The following is a 17873-nucleotide window of genomic DNA, read 5'->3' as shown; positions in this document are numbered from 1 at the left end:
TCCACAAGTCGTAAAAGGGGCAAGTTTGAAGACCCCCTGTCATAAGAAGACCGTCCTCTGACGGAGCGTAGGAGCTCAGCAGTCATTTCCCCACCGCCACCACCACCCACCACCACCTTGTGCCTCTGACTCGGGGGCTAATTGCACGCTGCGCCAAGGCTTTCCGAAGAAGCCGCTCGTTTTCCCTTTCCCAAGGCAAAGCTCGCCCTTCCCCGGAGGGTTTCCTTTGGACCCGAGGTGGAATTATAACGTCAGTCGCTCCGTAACTCATCCTGCAACCAGTCCGCCAAGCCTTTCATGTCTGGCTGGCGCCCTGGAAGAGCGGCCGCAGAAAGACCGCCTCCTCTCCCGCCCCAGGAAGAGGAAGGCGAGAAGCCGCGCCGGGCCTGGCTTCTTCTTTCTTTTGGAAGGTGCAGCTCAGTCCAGAGCTGCCCGATCGCTGGGGAGCCGGGCTCCAGAGGCGGCGGCGGCGGCGGCGGGGTGGGGGGGAAGGCAACTAGATCTTGCAGTGACAGGGTCCCATCGCCGCTCCGCTCGAAACGGGGAGTCGCCTGCCGAAGCCTCTTCGCGCTCCTCGATCGAGATGGACCTAGACAAGCTTCTTCTGGACGAGGAGGGCGCTTTCTCCCTCAGCGGCTTCCAGGAGTTCACGGTGAGTTGTCTTCGTCGTCACTCTCGCCCAACCCGCCCCAAGCTGTCCATTTCTTGTTCTTCAGCTTTCCTCTCCATCCTGTGCGTCGTCGCTACCTTTCTTTACTGATCGATAATCGATCTGTTGACGCGCCCTTGCTTTGAATTCTGACAGAAAGGCGTGTCAGTTGTTTTTTTTTTTTGCTGGAACCGAGATAAAGCTCTACTGAACTGCTTTAGATCACCCCGAGATCTACCAGCAAACTCATTTTCTCCTTTCAGCCCAGTTTACATTCCCCCCCCCACACACACACACAATGTTTCTGTATCAGCGAATCCATTCCTTTAAAGCTCACACGGAGTGTGAATTGTGACGTTCCTTAAAATTTCAGAGCCTGAACACCTACCTCCTTATACTGAGAATATAAGAGATCAAAAGAATAAAATGTAAATTATAATCGGATAGAGGTATAACAAGGGCTAAACTCCTGAAGTGTTTAGAAACGAGGACATTCTGTTGTGGAGAAGGAGGCTTTGCCAGGTCTTCACGATGGCATTTTCCACATCTTCATAGGATCAACTAGACTTAGTCATTTTTGACTTCAGTATGAAGCCTGTTTACTATAATTTTGATGGTCTGGATTACTCTAGAAAATGCTATAAATCAGTGGTGCAGAAATTTACTCAATAATGTTTTGTTTTGAATCAGCCCAAAACCCTAGGGAAACTTGTTGCTTTGTGCAGCATTTTCTTAACACTATTGCAATTGCTTTGCCACTGAAAAAAGGCATTGACAATCTCCAGTTAGACTGGAGGGAGGTGTTAAGAGCGGGATGAGCTTAGACACCTTGCTTTGCAGGAAGTGGCAAAGGCCTGACCTCCCCAGAATCCCTGAAGCCTTATCTGACCATTCCCAAGGGAATGCAGTCAGTCGGGCTAGATTCTTCTAACTAATAATAGGTAATTAATAATAAAGCTTCTGCTTGAGTTTATCCATGAGGGTAATGGTTGCTTGCACCTGACTCCTCCCCACACTTGACAGGGCTTATTGGCATTTATAAACGTTCTCATAAGATACAGACTTCCATGCAAAAGAAGTGAAGAAACTTTTTCTTGGACTTCTGTCATATTCCTTATGACCAAGTCAAATACTGATTTCCCTTAAATTTTATTTACACTTAGATTCAGTTAAAATTAATAAAAAGTATTATTAATAAAATTAATAATACTTACCCCTTCATGGATTACTGCCTTGTCGTGGCGAAGGGGCTTGCGTAATTCAATGAAGCTATGAGCTATGCCGTGCAGGGCCACCCAAGACGGACAGGTCATAGCTGAGAGTTCTGACAAAACGTGATCCACTGGAGAAGGAAATGGCAACCCACTCCAGTATCTTTGCCATGAAAACCCTATGGACAGTACCAAAAGGCAAAACGATATGACGCTGGAAGATGAGCCCCTCAGGTCGGAAGGCGTCCAATATGCTACTGGGGAAGAGCAGAGGGCTAGTACTAGTAGCGCCAGAAAGAATGAAGCGACTGGGCCAAAGCCGAAAGGACGCTCAGCTGTGGATATGTCTGGTGGTGAAAGGAAAGTCCGATGCTGTAAAGATTTTTTCTCCATAGGAACCTGGAATGTAAGATCCATGAATCAAGGAAAGCTGGACGTGGTCAAACAAGAGATGACAAGACTGAACATCGACATCTTAGGTATCAGCGAACTAAAATGGACAGGAATGGGTGAATTTAATTCAGATGACCATCAGGTATACTACTGCGGGCAAGAATCCCTCAGAAGAAATGGAGTAGCCTTCATAGTCAATAAAAGAGTAGGAAAATCAATACTGGGATACAATCCTCAAAATGACAGAATGATCTCAGTTCGAATCCAAGGCAAACCATTCAATATCACAGTAGTCCAAGTCTATGCCCCAACCACCAGTGCTGAAGAGGATGAAATTGACCGGTTCTATGAAGCCCTACAGCACCTTATAGAAGTAACACCAAAAAATGATGTCCTTATCATCATGGGGGATTGGAATGCTAAAGTAGGAAGCCAAAAGATAACTGGAATAACAGGCAAGTTTGGCCTTGGAGTACAAAATGAAGCAGGGCACAGGCTGATAGAATTTTGTCAAGAGAATACGATGGTCATAGCAAACACTCTTTTCCAACAACCCAAGAGACGGCTCTACACATGGACATCACCAGACGGTCAACACAGAAATCAGATTGACTATATGCTCTGCAGCCAAAGATGGAGAAGCTCTATACAGTCGGTAAAAACAAGACCAGGAGCTGACTGTGGCTCAGACCATGAGCTTCTCCTTGCAAAGTTTAGGCTTAAACTGAAGAAAGTAGGGAAAAGCACTAGGCCAGTCAGGTATGAATTAAATCATATCCCTGTTGAATATACAGTAGAGGTGACAAATAGATTTAAGGAATTAGATCTGATAGACAGAGTGCCTGAAGAACTATGGACAGAGGTTCGCGACATTGTACAACAGGTAGCAACCAAAACTATCCCAAAGAAAAAGAAATGCAAGAAAGCAAAATGGCTGTCTGAGGAAGCTTTGCAAATAGCTGAGGAAAGGAGGGAAGCGAAAGGCAAGGGAGAAAAACATAGATATGCCCAATTGAATGCAGAATTCCAGAGAATAGCTAGAAGAGATAAGAATGCCTTCTTAAATGAACAGTGCAAAGAAATAGAAGAAAACAATAGAATAGGGAGGACCAGAGATCTTTTCAAGACAATTGGAGAGATGAAGGGAACGTTTCATGCAAAAATGGGCATGATAAAGGACCAAAATGGCAGGGACCTAACAGAGGCAGAAGAGATTAAGAAGAGGTGGCAAAATTACACAGAAGAACTATACAAGAATGAGCTTAACGTCCCAGATAATCACAATGATGTGGTCACTGACCTCGAGCCAGACATCCTAGAATGTGAGGTGAAGTGGGCCTTAGAAAAGCTGAGCAACAACAAAGCTAGTGGAGGTGACAGTATTCCAGCTGAGCTATTCAAAATCTTAAAAGACAGTGCAGTAAAAGTGCTACACTCAATTTGCCAGCAAATTTGGAAAACTCAACAGTGGCCACAGGATTGGAAAAGATCAGTTTACATTCCAATTCCAAAGAAAGGCAGTGCCAAAGAATGTTCAAACTATCGCACCATTGCACTCATTTCTCATGCTAGTAAAGTCATGCTTAAAATCCTACAAGCTAGACTTCAGCAGTATGTGGATCGAGAACTACCAGAAGTACAGGCAGGATTTCGAAGAGGCAGAGGAACTAGAGATCAAATTGCCAACATACGCTGGATCATGGAGAAAGCTAAGGAGTTCCAGAAAAACATCTACTTCTGCTTCATTGACTATGCTAAAGCCTTTGATTGTGTGGATCATAACAAACTGTGGCAAGTTCTTAAAGAGATGGGAGTACCAGACCATCTTATTTGTCTCTTGAGAAACCTATATGCGGGTCAAGAAGCAACAGTGAGAACTGGACACGGAACCACTGATTGGTTCAAAATTGGGAAAGGAGTCCGGCAAGGCTGTATACTGTCGCCCTGCCTATTTAACTTATATGCAGAGCACATCATGAGAAAGGCAGGGCTAGATGAATCAAAAGTTGGAATTAAGATTGCCGGAAGAAATATCAACAACCTAAGATACGCAGATGATACCACTCTAATGGCAGAAAGTGAAGAAGAACTAAAGAGCCTCTTGTTGCGGGTGAAGAAGGAGAGTGCAAAACTTGGGTTGAAACTTAACATTAAGAAAACCAAGATCATGGCAACTGGCCCTCTCAATTCCTGGCAAATAGATGGGGAAGAAATGGAGGTAGTGACAGATTTTGTTTTCCTGGGCTCCAAGATCACTGCAGATGGGGACTGTAGCCAAGAAATTAAAAGACGCTTGCTCCTGGGGAGGAAAGCCATGGCAAATCTAGACAGCACACTAAAAAGCAGAGACATCACCCTGTCAACAAAAGTGCGTATAGTCAAGGCTATGGTCTTCCCAGTTGCAATGTATGGCAGTGAAAGTTGGACCATAAGAAAGGCTGAGCGCCAAAGAATTGAGGCCTTTGAACTATGGTGCTGGAGAAGACTCCTGCGAGTCCCTTGGACTGCAAGGCGATCAAACCGGTCAGTCCTAGAGGAGATCAATCCTGACTGCTCTTTAGAAGGCCAGATCCTGAAGCTAAAACTCAAATACTTTGGCCACCTAATGAGAAGGAAGGACTCACTGGAGAAGAGCCTAATGCTGGGAAAGATCGAGGGCAATAGAAGAAGGGGACGACAGAGAATGAGGTGGCTGGATGGAGTCACTGAAGCAGTAGGCGTGAGCTTAAATGGACTCCAGAAGATGGTAGAAGACAGGAAGGCCTGGAGGAATGTTGTCCATAGGGTCGCGATGGGTCGGACACGACTTCGCAGCTAACAACAACAACAATAATACTTAAGAAGATTATTCTCCATTCACTAAAATTATAATTTAATAACATTTGGGAGACTCCCCAGGCCATATCAAAGCTTTGGAAGACCTGCTAAAACACTGGGAATCCAAGATCCTAGATTGTGCACCTTTACTCTAATGCTTATAAGAATTGTTGGGAGTCTTAAGAGAGTAGAAAGGGGCTGGCAGTATTTACCTTTAAAAGTAATAGAAAAACTGGTTGGAAGCCATGTATTTTTATATATGCTTGCTTACTTAATTCTTCCCGTTTTTTAAAATTTCTCTGTGCAATAAATAGCAAGTATATTACAGCCTTGTTTATCTCTAGAGAATCTAGAGTATAGTAGAGTGAAGTAGAGATTTTGGTTTGGTTTGTCGGCATTTGTGGCATGTGCACAAAATATGCTAAAACTAACAAGCAGGGAATACTTGAGGTAGACATATGACATAAGCGTTATTCTTGGCAAATATCTATGGACCTATTTGTTGATGACAATGGCATATGGAGGATTGAAATTAGAAATTTAGAAAGGAAGAAATGATAGAATGTGCACTGAAAGAGGGAGAAAGGTGTGTGGTGTGTGTGTGAAATTAAGAAAAAGGGGGAGCATATAATTGATCTGAATGAAAGTTGTCTGACTTTGTTAGTGGAGTACATACATGGAAGTAAAGGTATAAGTTTAATTCTCATTGAAAGGACCAAAATGTATGTCAGAAAGTATTCACTGAAGTTCTAAGTTATATCCGACGTTAAGATATTGTGAAGGTTGCCTTACCAAGTGTGTTGCTGCCACAGGATACTGCAGATTTTCAGCTGCATGTCATGTTAACTGCTGATATTTTGAATAAGCATCTTGATCTCAAACTAGAAATACTGTATGCCTCCAAGCAGGCACCAGCCTTTCCTTTTGGAGGAAAAATGTTTTGATCTTTTAAATCCAGACTTTAGAGAAACAGAGAAAAGAGAGCTTCCCCTCCAAAATAAGTGGCCAACTTGAAGACGGCTAAAGAGAGCAGCCTCAAAAATAATTTAATTGGAATTAGAAAGTGTGTGTGCACATGTGCGCCCTCCCCCCCCCCCACACAAATAATTTTGCTGTTGCTGAGAGCAAAATCAAGGGCAAGATATTTGTGATTGAGTAAATTCATGAGAGTCTAAAAGTAATTATTGTTATGTTGCTGTTTATTTTGGTTTTATTATATAGTGGTTTTGAATTTTACTCAGTGGTAGGATTCAAATATGGGAACAACCAGTTCTCTATGTTGATGCCACTTCCGGAAGTCCATTCTGGGCCTGGGCAACAAAAAGTGGTGCGAACCGGCTGAATCCCACCACTGGTTTTACTGCTGTAAACCATGGTGTGGTGGTATGTAAATTTCATAAATAAATCAGCCAACCAGCTATACAATATTTCGTAAGTTGTATTGTTTTCACTGTAAAGTTGGTTAGAATTAAATGACTGTAAGGAAATAAAAGCCAGTAGTATTACAGCATATAAATGTACAAAAATAAATATATGTTGATGTCATAAATAAAGGATTAAGAAACTATGGCTTAATGTAATAGATAACACAGGCTTAGGAATATATATGAACAGAATAAATGAAAAAAGCAACTTTGTGTAATGGCTTGGGTTTAATGGATTGTTAATTAGATTAGAGATACCACGTGAGGGAAGGGATACAGTATATGAAAGTTTTGGAAATTGCACCTTGGAAGTTTGAAAAGACCCTTAAGGTATAATTCTACATGCCTCAGTGTTTATTTTTTCATTATCCCGCTTTCTGTTATTTTGATAAACAACTCAAGACAGGGAAAATACGTAATATTCATTCCTATTTTTCCCTGTGATGTGCGTTGGGCTGAGAGAGTGACTGGCCCAGCCAGCTTCCATGTTTAAGGTGGCTTTAGAACTCACAGGCTCCTGTTTTCTAGCCTGATGCCTTAACCACTAGACTAGGGGTAGGCAACCTCGGCTCTTTTATGACTCATGGACTTCAACTCCCAGAATTCCTAAGTCAGCTATGCTGACTGAGGAATTCTGGGAGTTGAAGTCCATGAGTCATAAAAGAGCCGAGGTTGCCTACCCCTGCACTAGACCAAACTGGTTCAGTAATGTAGATCTAGGCAGATTTTTCTGAAGAACAAGTCACAAGATGAAAGTTGCTTATAATATTCCTAAAGGTGCTTAGGACATGTTTATGTATTGAAATGAAATCTTTGGTTGTTTGTGATTGGTGTGGGGAGAAAGATGGTGTGTTTTGTGTATTATAGAGTTATGGATTTCTTTTTTCAGTTCCTTCCTAAGCACCAGCAGTGGAGTGATCGTGTACGTAAACGACTTTACTATGGCTGGGATAAAGACACTGCCCTTGATAATCTCTCAAGTCCAGTTGCAGGTGAGTTTAGTTTAAGAGAGGAAAAAATGAAATGCTGGAGAAGATTACACACTATTGGAAATTGGACCAAGGCTTATCTTCACATATACACCCAATTGGCTATATAATCAATTCTGTCAAATTGTAGCTTACTTTTAAAAGAGTTCATGAATTCTCACCTTGCTTTGCCCATTTGTTAGCATTACTGGGCTAGTTAAACATCTGAGAAGGTAGTCGAGTATATAAGAGTTCTCTGAATTATGTTGTAAATATGCAATACTTCACAGCTAGGCCCAAGCACTTGATAGAAAGTACCATAAACTAAATGGGAAAATGTTCAAGAAAAAAAGTTCAGTGGTTTTTGCCATAAGATTTTCATTTTAAATGAAGTATAGGATCAGGTATGGGTAGTGGGTATACATAAGAGAGATGAAATGAAGAACAGAAGAATAGCTTTCTCCTTAATGCTATTTTATTCTGCATTTAGAAATTAATCATGAGTTGCCCATTTCTAAGAACTAAATGAATGAAAGGATAGAGAACAATCAAAGTTTAGTCTGTCCCAACAGAATATGTTACTATTATTTCATTTAAAAATATAACAATTACATTTATTCTCATATGTAATTCCCCAAAGATATGCTTTTTTCCTAAAATTTATATGAATTATTTCTAAATGATATTCAGTAAATTAGGTATTTATCTTTGTTCTGGCAGAGTCTATTGAAGCAGATCCTGTTGTTTAGCTTGAAAATAAATTTATAATTTTGTTTACATTCCTAATTTTAGCCAGTAAATAGCTTTCCAGCTTCTATCCAAGGTTCCTGATCAATACTGAAATTAGAGAAAATGTTCAATGAAAACAAAACAGCTTTTTTCAACACTACATCTTGATGTTATTATTGCTTTTATAGTAATAAATTTTGTAAGGAGAACTTGCAGAGATTGGGATACTTCTAAGTCAGACAAGTACCAAAGTCCTAACAACAGACTTGATACAAGTCTCATTAATTATAGAGACGCCTTTAAGATGTAAATCAACTTAAACCAAGGTTTGGGAGTAAAGAAAATAAATCTGACAAATGCAAATCTATAGTGGAAGAAGTATCTTTTTTCTTCTTTACCGTCTCCCCTGTTAGTAACACATCTACCTGTAACTTTCTTATGTCTGAGAGGCTTTTGAGGGGAATCAAATGGGAAAAGGTGCAAAAGGATTTGTTTTGAAATATTTTGGGTGTGAAATTTTTACAAACTATCACCCTCCACCTCCAAATGAGAAACTGCTAGTGTGAGCATGAGAGAGGCTGTTTAGAATTCCTTCTCAGCATTTGTTATCTCTCGTTCTTGAACAATAATTTTAATCAAGTGTGGTTCAACACACACACACACACGTACACACACACACACACACACACACAGGGAGAGAGAGTGAAGCGTTCCAGGAACGGATGTTCCGTTATGTTAACTTCCGTTAAGTTTGAGCAAGGCATTTCCTCAGCTTGAGAAAAAGGATCTCTTTGCGTTGTATTGATGTCAGCTATTTTTATGTTCTAGATATTGCTGTTGAATTACTTCAGAAAGCTGCTCCTAGTCCAATTAGGAGACTTCAAAAGAAATATGTTTCTCATGTCTCCCGGTATGGCCTAATTCTCCTTCTGCTCCTTTGGCCCACTTTTTTTTTCATTCATGTTTATTTCTTTTGAAAAAATAGTGCTGTGGAAAAAGATATTTTCTTATTGTGGGGAAAGAATGACTAGAAAGAAAAAAAATACTTTATTTATTTATTAGACTTTTATTCCAACTTTATTACTTAATAAAGGCTACAAACATACGTACTGCTTCTTCCTCCTATTTGCCTCACAAAAACAATCCTGTGATGTGAGTTTGGCTGAGAGAGTGTGATAGGCCCAAAGTCACCCAGCCAGTCTTTGTGTCTTCAGTGAGACTAGAATTCACAGTCTCCTGGTTTCTATGCCACCACCTTAACCACTACACCAAACTGGAACTCTTGTTATATGATAGCTACTTATAATTGTGAATAGTTAAAATTACTATAGGAGAGTTCTTTCTAGAAATTTCTGCTTGAAAAAAAAGTTAACTGGATCAGAAGGTAAAAAGGTGGCCTTGCCAACAGATTTTTAGTGAGAGATGATAGAAAAAAATGCTGTAAATCCTAAGAGATTTTTCATATTGCTCTTGGGACCTTCAAAAGAGCAAACTAATTTTTCTATATTTGCTGCAACATCTTTCAGACACTTGTTTGAATCATAAGAGGAAGCATGTTGGTTCAGAATAAAGAATCCTTCTGTTCTCATGACAGCCAATTATAAGAAGGCAGTAAACAAAATGTGATCAGGATAGTATTTCTCATTGTTTTAAATCCAAATCAGGAATGTTTCCACTTTTTATCAGCATTCAAGAGTGGAGCTTATAAATATACACAATAGCTATTTTAGACAGGCAATGCTCTTTACATGGGGCTGCCCTTGGAGTGCACCCGGAGGCTTCAGCTGGTGCAAAATGCGGCCGCGCGGGTGCTTATGGAAGTATCTCGATACTCCCATGTTACACCACTCCTCCACAAGCTGCATTGGCTTTCGGTTGCCCTCCGGGTGTGATTCAAGGTGCTGGTAATAACCTTTAAAGCCCTACATGGCTTAGGCCTGGGGTACTTGCGAGACCACCTGCTGCCATTATCAACCTCCCATCACCCGGTTCGCTCCCACAGAGTCGGCCTCCTCAGGGTGCCGTCGGCCAGGCAATGCCGTCTGGCGACCCCCAGGGGGAGAGCCGCCTCTGTGGGCTCACCGACCCTCTGGAATGAACTGCCTCCGGAGCTGCGGATGGCCCCTGACCTTCGGTCCTTCCGCCGTGACCTGAAGACTTGGTTATTCCAACAAGTGGGTCTGGACTATGTTTTTAAAATTTGGCTTTTATTGAGTTAAATTGTCATGTATCTATTACATTTATTGTTTAATTCTTTTTTAAATTTTGTATTCCATGTTCCTTAAAGTTTTTTGTTGTGAGCCGCCCTGAGTCCTTAGGGAGAAGGGCGGCATATAAATTCAATAAATCTAATCTAATCTAACCTTTATTGTCATTTTTTACTGTGGGCACTCTGGCACACATTAAATGTTGCAGAATATATCATAATTTTAATAGTATTTGGTTGTGCAGCTAAAATGGCCTCAAGAAAGATCTCTATTTGAGTCCTGTGCAATGAAATTTGCAATATACTGCTTCTTTTAGGGAAGCTTGTATTTCTCCCTGCTCCATGATGTTGGCCTTGGTTTACATCGAGCGACTTCGGCACCGTGATCCTGAATACCTACAGCAGATCTCATCCTCTGATCTTTTCTTGATTTCCATGGTGAGTAATTGGGTTGGGATGAAGGCAGGCAAAGCAGAATGCTTGTGTGTGAGAGCACGTGTGTTTGTTTATATAACTCCACACATTTAATCATCTTAGAAAATAGAAGATACATGTACTTTATAATGAGTCTTTTCTCAAGATGTATACAACTGTAACGCTATGAAAAAATGTTCAGTTCAGGTTCTTTTGTCTGTACTACAAGCTGTCTTGATCCTTCCAAACATCATCATTTCACAACATTCTCACCATGGAGATATGGTGGTCCAGTTGATAAAGATATGATATTTTTAAAAAGTCTGAAAACTTGTATTGGATCCTAAACTACTATAAGGTAAAGGTAAAGGTTCCCCCGCACATGTGTGCTAGTTGTTTCCAACTCTAGGGGCCGGTGCTCATCTCCGTTTCAAAGCCGAAGAGCCAGCGCTTGTCCGAGGACGTCTCCGTGGTCATGTGGCCGGCATGACTAGACGCCAAAGGCGCACAGAATGCTGTTACCTTCCCACCGTAGTGGTCCCTATTTTTCTACTTGCATTTTTACGTGCTTTCGAACTGCTAGGTTGGCAGAAGCTGGGACGAGTAACAGGCGCTCACTCTGTTACGCGGCACTCGGGATTCGACCCACCAAACTGCCGACCTTCTGATCGACAAGCTCAGCGTCCTAACCCACTGAGCCACCGCGTCCCTTAAACTACTATAGTTATGGAAAATACTGAACTTTAAAGTACTATAGGATGATATTTAAGCATTACTGAACTTATATTTGTGATATCTATTGAACAACATTTCTACTGATGTAAAAACTTTAAATCAATTGGTGCTATGTATCTAGTTTTAAATATTGTTTTTTCCCCCATGTTTAACCATCATTGTTCCACTTCCATATTTTCTCATTTTATAATACATTCCAGAAGGCCTGTCACAATCTCCCTCCACCTTCCCCTTAATCTTTCTAGCTTCGGGTCAATCACAATTTATCTGTATGCTTGCTGATATTTAGTTTTGTGAATTGGTCTCTCTCACCTAAGCTTTAGTATTGATTTTTTTATGCTGGCTTTAAAATCTATACTATAAAAATCTATACTATAACATTCTCCCTCTCTTTCACCTCCCAAAATATCTGAGAATTTGGAAATTGAGGATTGGGGTTTTCTTCCAACCATAGAAATAGGGGAAATTGCAATTTCTTGATTCCATTACTATACTAAAGCAAAGTACAGTGATCAGTGCTTTTAATATAGCCCTCCTCCTGTTGCTTTCAGATGGTTGCCAGCAAGTACCTTTATGATGAAGGAGAAGAGGAAGAGGTATTCAACGATGAATGGGGCGCTGCAGGCAAGATGGATGTACAGACTATAAATATGCTGGAGATGAATTTCCTCCGTGCCATTGTAAGACTTCTAAAGATGTGTTATATGAGGGAGATGCACATTTTTTGTTACTTTAAGCCAAAGTTTGGAGAAATCAATAGGCTAAAAGGACACGAGACAATGTGTGCACTTTAAGAGTGGCAAAGCTGTAGGAGTTTTAACTGTAATTATAATGGAATGAAAGATGTTGGATTTTTTGTTGTTAAAATGCAAGATATAGATTTCAGTTAGTACTGTGAAGCGTAAGTAAATTTAGAGCAACAGATTGACGAATGAATGAAATCCAAATACTTATAACAACAATCCAAAGCGATAACAGTAATTGTCAAGCAGACAGTATTGTTTAAAACAAAATCCCAGCAAAATAATCTGTTGAAAGACTGGTGAAATGAATGGCTTTAGCCAGATGTCTGCAAGACTTAAGGGATTTCTCTTCCATTTGAAATAGAAGGACATTCCATGATCAGAACCTCACACCAGCTGCAGTTGAAAATTTGTTGGATAAAAATAAGTGAGAAATAAAAGCACTACCTATGGCTGTTATGAGGCACTACCCAAACTGAATGTGGGGAACATTTTTACATTTAAATGTAGTTAGTATGGAGCATCTTTCAATCCTTCCTGCTTATGTTTCATGCACTGTTCATATAAAAATTGAAGCCCTGCCTCGGTAAAAGGCAGATAGAAAAACAATTTTAGCTCACTGTTTCAATCATTCTTTTCTTATCAACAGGACTGGAGCCTTTTTACAGATCCCAAAGAGTTTTTTGAAGTGCTCAGCTGGCTGGAAGGACGGTAGGTGTTTTTGATCAAGATGCTAACATTTTTCTAGAACTGGCATGAAAGGACTTCTTTGAGTGGGTTGGGAAAATAATTACTTTCTATTCTAAATGGACTGAATATGACCAGAAAGTGACTTTATATTCTGCCGTATCCATAGCTAGACTACAAGACCTTGATGAAACCACTATTTGAATTATTTCAGGACCACTGGATGTGAGGCCGTTCAGCCACTCTTCTGTCTTCCCACATGTGACTTCACAATGTATCAGAATGTACAATGTACATTTTTGCAGAACTTTGGAAACAGAATGTGTTTTGTTCTAAAAATTGGAAGTACTGTCCATGTGAGCTAGTCAGCTCTGAAAATCCTCTCCAAAGCAAACTCCTTTTCCTGTTCCACTGGAGAGAGGTTGTGTGCGTGTGTGTGAAGTGAGGAGAGTTATCTTACTGACTGGCACTGTAGATCAATTAGATCTGTTGCTATACTGTATCAGTGCTAGCAGTGGAGTGACAAATATGGCAGCATGGATATTTCTGTCACTGTAATACAAGGAAGTGATTTGTTTGTGTTGGCCTGATGACACCAGAAATCAAAAACTATGTAGGGATGTTCTTGAGCAAAGGTTCTGCCTTTTTTTTTGTTCCTACAGTGTGGCTGAGAAGGAGGGTATTAGACGTGGCTGGTTCACCTACACTGATCTGTGTGTTCTACTGGAGCAAACTTTGTGGCAGCAGGCTTTGGGTCAATTCTACCAGCAGGTAGCCAAGGTAGGAACCAAATTGCCTAAAGTGAGAAAAAGAGAGGGACAAAGAGAGCAAGGGGTTGTAGATGAGATAGTTAAAAATAGGGACAGGTCAACAGGCTATTTAGGGTGCGGTATGCAAAGGAGAGAGTGATCCTAATTCTGAGATCCCTGCTATGTCTACTTGGGGTAAAAATGATAAGATGCTTGTTTTGCTAGCTACCCAACTGTCCAGAGAGAAGACCATGAGAAACTGTGAATTGATATTAATTGTGGAGGTGGGGATGGGAGTGTTAGAGAGACAGAAACCTCACCAATAACCTATTGAATTAAGGTTCTGTGACTGCACCCTCCAAGGACAAACTTCTTTGTATTTTCTTTGAATAACCATTACCGTATTTTTCGGACCATAAGACGCACCTGACCATAAGACGCACCCAGTTTTTAGAGCAGGCAAACAAGAAAAAAAAATTCTGAACCAAATAGTACCGGTATACTAAAACAGGGCTTTTCAACCTTTTCATCCATTGTACCACTTTTAGTACAAGGCAATGTCCGAGTACCACCAGTCACATAGCAAGGTGTCAAAAACTTGACCCCCCACCAAAAAAGGAAAAAAAATGATAAAGTACAGGTAGTCCTTGACTTACAATGATTCTCTTAGTGACTGTTCAAAGTTACGACGGCACTGAAAAAAGTGACATGACCATTTTTCACACTTATGACTGTTGCAGCATCCCCAGGGTCATGTGATTTACATTCGGATGCTTGGCAATCGATTCATATTTATGATGGTCACATTGTTCCAGGGTCATGTGATCGCCTTTTGCAACCTTCTGAGAAGCAAAATTAGTGGGGAAACCAGATTCACCTAACAATCATGTTACTAATTTAATTTCTCTCTCTCCTTCTCTTTCTCTCCCTCTCTCCCCCTCCCTCTTTCTTTCTCTCTCCTCTCTCTCTCTCCCTTTCTCTCCATCTCCCTCTTTCTCTCCCTATTTTTCTCTTTCCCTCTATCTCTCCCTTTCTCTCTCTCCCTCTATTTCTCTCCCTCTTTCTTTCTCCTTCTCTCTCTTTCTCCCTTTCTTCCTCTCCCTCTCTCTTTTCCTCTCCCTCTTTCCCTCTATTTCTCTCCTTCTTTCTCCTCTTTCTCTCCCTCCCTATTTCTTTCTCCTCTCTCTCTCCCTCTCTTTCTCTCTCTCCCTCCCTCTCCCACTGTCCCTTCCTTCCTTCCTTCCTTCCCTCCCTCTTTGTCCTTCCCTCTCTGCATTAGAGCAGTACCCGCGGAGGCGGCCCTGCGGCCCGGCTTTGTCTTGCAGAAAGCAAGCTGAAACGGAGTGAGGGAGATTGCCAGAAATGCGAATCGGCCGATCTCGCGCTCCTGCAAACTCCCTCGCTCGGTTTCAGCTTCCCTTGCTACAAGAGAAAGCAGGCTGAAACGAGGGAGATTGCAGCAGCGCGAGATCAGCGGATTCGCATTCCTGGCAATCTTCCTCACTCCGTTTCAGCCTGCTTTCTCTTGTAGCAAGGGAAGCTGAAACCGAGTGAGGCAGATTGCAGGAGCGTGAGATCGGCGTTTCTCAGCATGTGCCGATTCGTGCTCCACTTGCAGAGGTTGGGGCTGGCCATACGGATCACCTTCGGACCATAAGACGCACCCTTGTTTTCCCCCCCACTTTTGGGGAAAAAAGTGCGTCTTATGGTCCGAAAAATACGGTATATACTTTCAAATGTCACATGTTCTGACTGATCCAAAGAAGCCAGGTATCCCAGTCCTGATTTTTACTAGGTAGAATTTGATAACCTTCTGTCTTATTTCATCTGTGATTTTATTAACTTTCTACACCATTTTTCAATTTAGAAGCCCTTAAAGTGGTGGCTTAATGCAGACAGATTTAAAAAATGTTAAACACTTATAAAGCAAAAAAACAAAATCCACAGTAGAGTGGTCAAAACATGAAGATTTGTTCAACCAAGATTTATTAAATAAGACCCAACGACTATCCATGTTAAACCAAATATACTGCATTATGGTTTAAAAGTTAAACCAAATATACTGCATTATGGTTTAGTATGATATGTGTGAACTCTGCAATAAATACTCAGAAACTAGCATATCTAGCAGCATTTGTCCGACTTGACCTTGCTAGATAATGGAGGGGTTTTTTTCCTTTATTGGTTTACAAATTCCTAGCCTTCTGCATTTGAAAGGGAGTGGGATAAGTAATTGGAGTGGACAATATATTCTGATCCAATGGATTGCTCCATTTCTGAGACTAAAAACAGTGCATAATCTGGTTTCTTTTTCCCCCTTCTTATAGCTGGCCTGCATTCTTGGTGTGGTATATCTGACAGGTGTTGCTGCTGTATTTGCTTCAGCTGCAGTGATGCATCACACTATCCATGTGAAAAGGTCTGGTCCTACTGCTGTTACCAGCACCAGAGATGCTCTGGTTTCATGTCTGCCTCTTTCCTCTTCAGCCCAGAATATGGATTGCAAACAAGAGCCACCATATTGTCCTTCGTGGCCCAGGGTGGAGAATCAAACCTTTCAAGATGAAAAGCAGCAGAGAGGAATCAGTTGGGTTTCAGTTACAGTGCTGTATCTCTGGGACAAAGTCCTTAAGGCGTTATCCTATTCATCAGCCCCCATCAGCTCTTCGCTTTGCCCACACTGCCAACAGCCCACTTCCTGCATGACAGCCAACCACACAGCTTGCACCCGTTTTGCTCAACAGTCAACTCACTTTGGACTTCCCTGTTGCTCCAGCAGCTCATGCTGGGACAGACCCCTTCGTTTGTCTCCCAATTGCAAAGACTGGCCAGAACCTCTAGCACTGCAACAGTGTCCTTGGCAGGCTTCTTTAGAGCTTGGCAGGTTGAAAACTTTTATGTTTCCTAGTTAAGGTTGGAAAGAAGGATGTAGCTCAGATGTAGGGGGTGAACACCTTGATAAGAAATGCTTTGGTACATCAGAGTCATGGGACACCAGGCAGGAAAGGCTAGAGATGGAAACGAAGCACTTGGTACACTGTATTGCAGCAGATATTAACTCACTTACCTTTTTAAATTTCACTTCAGTATCTTTTATCTTCTCTGAAATTGACAGTGATGCTTAAAAAGCTTTAAGGGGTTTATTGGAAGAACACATCTCATCTAAAGTGTTGAGACTGGGACAGGGAGCACAAAGTCTAATAAACCCTTCTTCCATTTCATATAAGCCAGTTACTTGCACTGGAGACTGGTCTGAGTCCTTCCTTGCTGAATTGGATAAGGACACATATATCAGGACTGCTTGCATCAGGCACCATAAATCTTCCCAGCTTAGCTGTATTTGTGGAGCAATTTGCCAGGTACATTTCTCTGTAAGAGCTATGGGATCTGGCTACCATGGTGGTGAATAGCGGCAACTCTACACAATTTAGATTAGCAGTGATTATTACATAATTAACAAGTATGTAAAGTCATTACTCGTGTTCTCTGCCTGTGTCTACCCGTTGTTTTCCTAAAAGCCAAGCAGGTTTTGTGCTGTTACATGAGGACGAAGGTAGGGTGGGGTGCCACTCGCTGAGTACTGTTAATTAGGGTATGGAAGACTAAGGATAGTTTGGAAATCCTGGTCTTATTTATGAGTGTTTCACTGCCTCCTTCACTTTTTGTGACAGAAGCGGGTAGAAGGATGGCGGGTTTTTTCTTATAACTGCCTGTAGTAAGCAGATTGCCTCCAGATATGCTGGATTCCTACTTTCTGTGATCCTCAGTTAGCATGGCCAATGGCTGAGGGGAGTGATAATTCAAACTCTCTGGAGAAAGGCTGTCCTACCCCAATTTCTTCCAACTTTTTTCTGCATTAGTTTTCCACTGTAATTTGTAGATGGGATCTCTTCTAATAAAGGTATTTGTGTGTTTCTGTCCCTTTTGTTTGTTTCACAATATCAAACCTTCATCCAGTACCCTCAGCTGCTTTCTTTTCTTTCTGGGGGCTTAAGGCAGTGTTTCTTAATCTTGGCAACTTTAAGATGTGTGGACTTCAACTCCCAGAATTCCCCAGCCAGCCAACTCTTGGAATTGAAGTTGTCAAGGTTAAGAAAACACTGCTCTAAATGGTATGTATAGCTCAGAGATATTACTACTGAACATTA

The 17873-nt window shown here is 41.4% G+C and overlaps 1 protein-coding gene across 1 annotated transcript; it reads left to right on the top strand.

Moving 5' to 3' along the window:
- Positions 1-318: 318 nt before the first annotated feature.
- Positions 319-17643, top strand: CNPPD1 (cyclin Pas1/PHO80 domain containing 1). The gene is made up of 8 exons (XM_081314167.1): positions 319-652; positions 7384-7486; positions 9020-9101; positions 10715-10835; positions 12098-12226; positions 12939-13000; positions 13639-13756; positions 16053-17643. The coding sequence occupies exons 1-8, from the start codon at positions 584-586 to the stop codon at positions 16635-16637; spliced, it is 1269 nt and encodes a 422-aa protein (XP_081170293.1). The 5' UTR covers positions 319-583; the 3' UTR covers positions 16638-17643.
- The last annotated feature ends 230 nt before the right edge of the window (positions 17644-17873 follow it).

The sequence above is a fragment of the Vipera berus genome, assembly GCF_964194415.1.
Source record: "Vipera berus genome assembly, chromosome: 1".
Lineage (NCBI taxonomy): Eukaryota > Metazoa > Chordata > Lepidosauria > Squamata > Viperidae > Vipera > Vipera berus.
The sequence above is the reverse complement of the archived record's forward strand: the minus strand, read 5'-3'. Positions and strand labels throughout refer to the sequence as shown.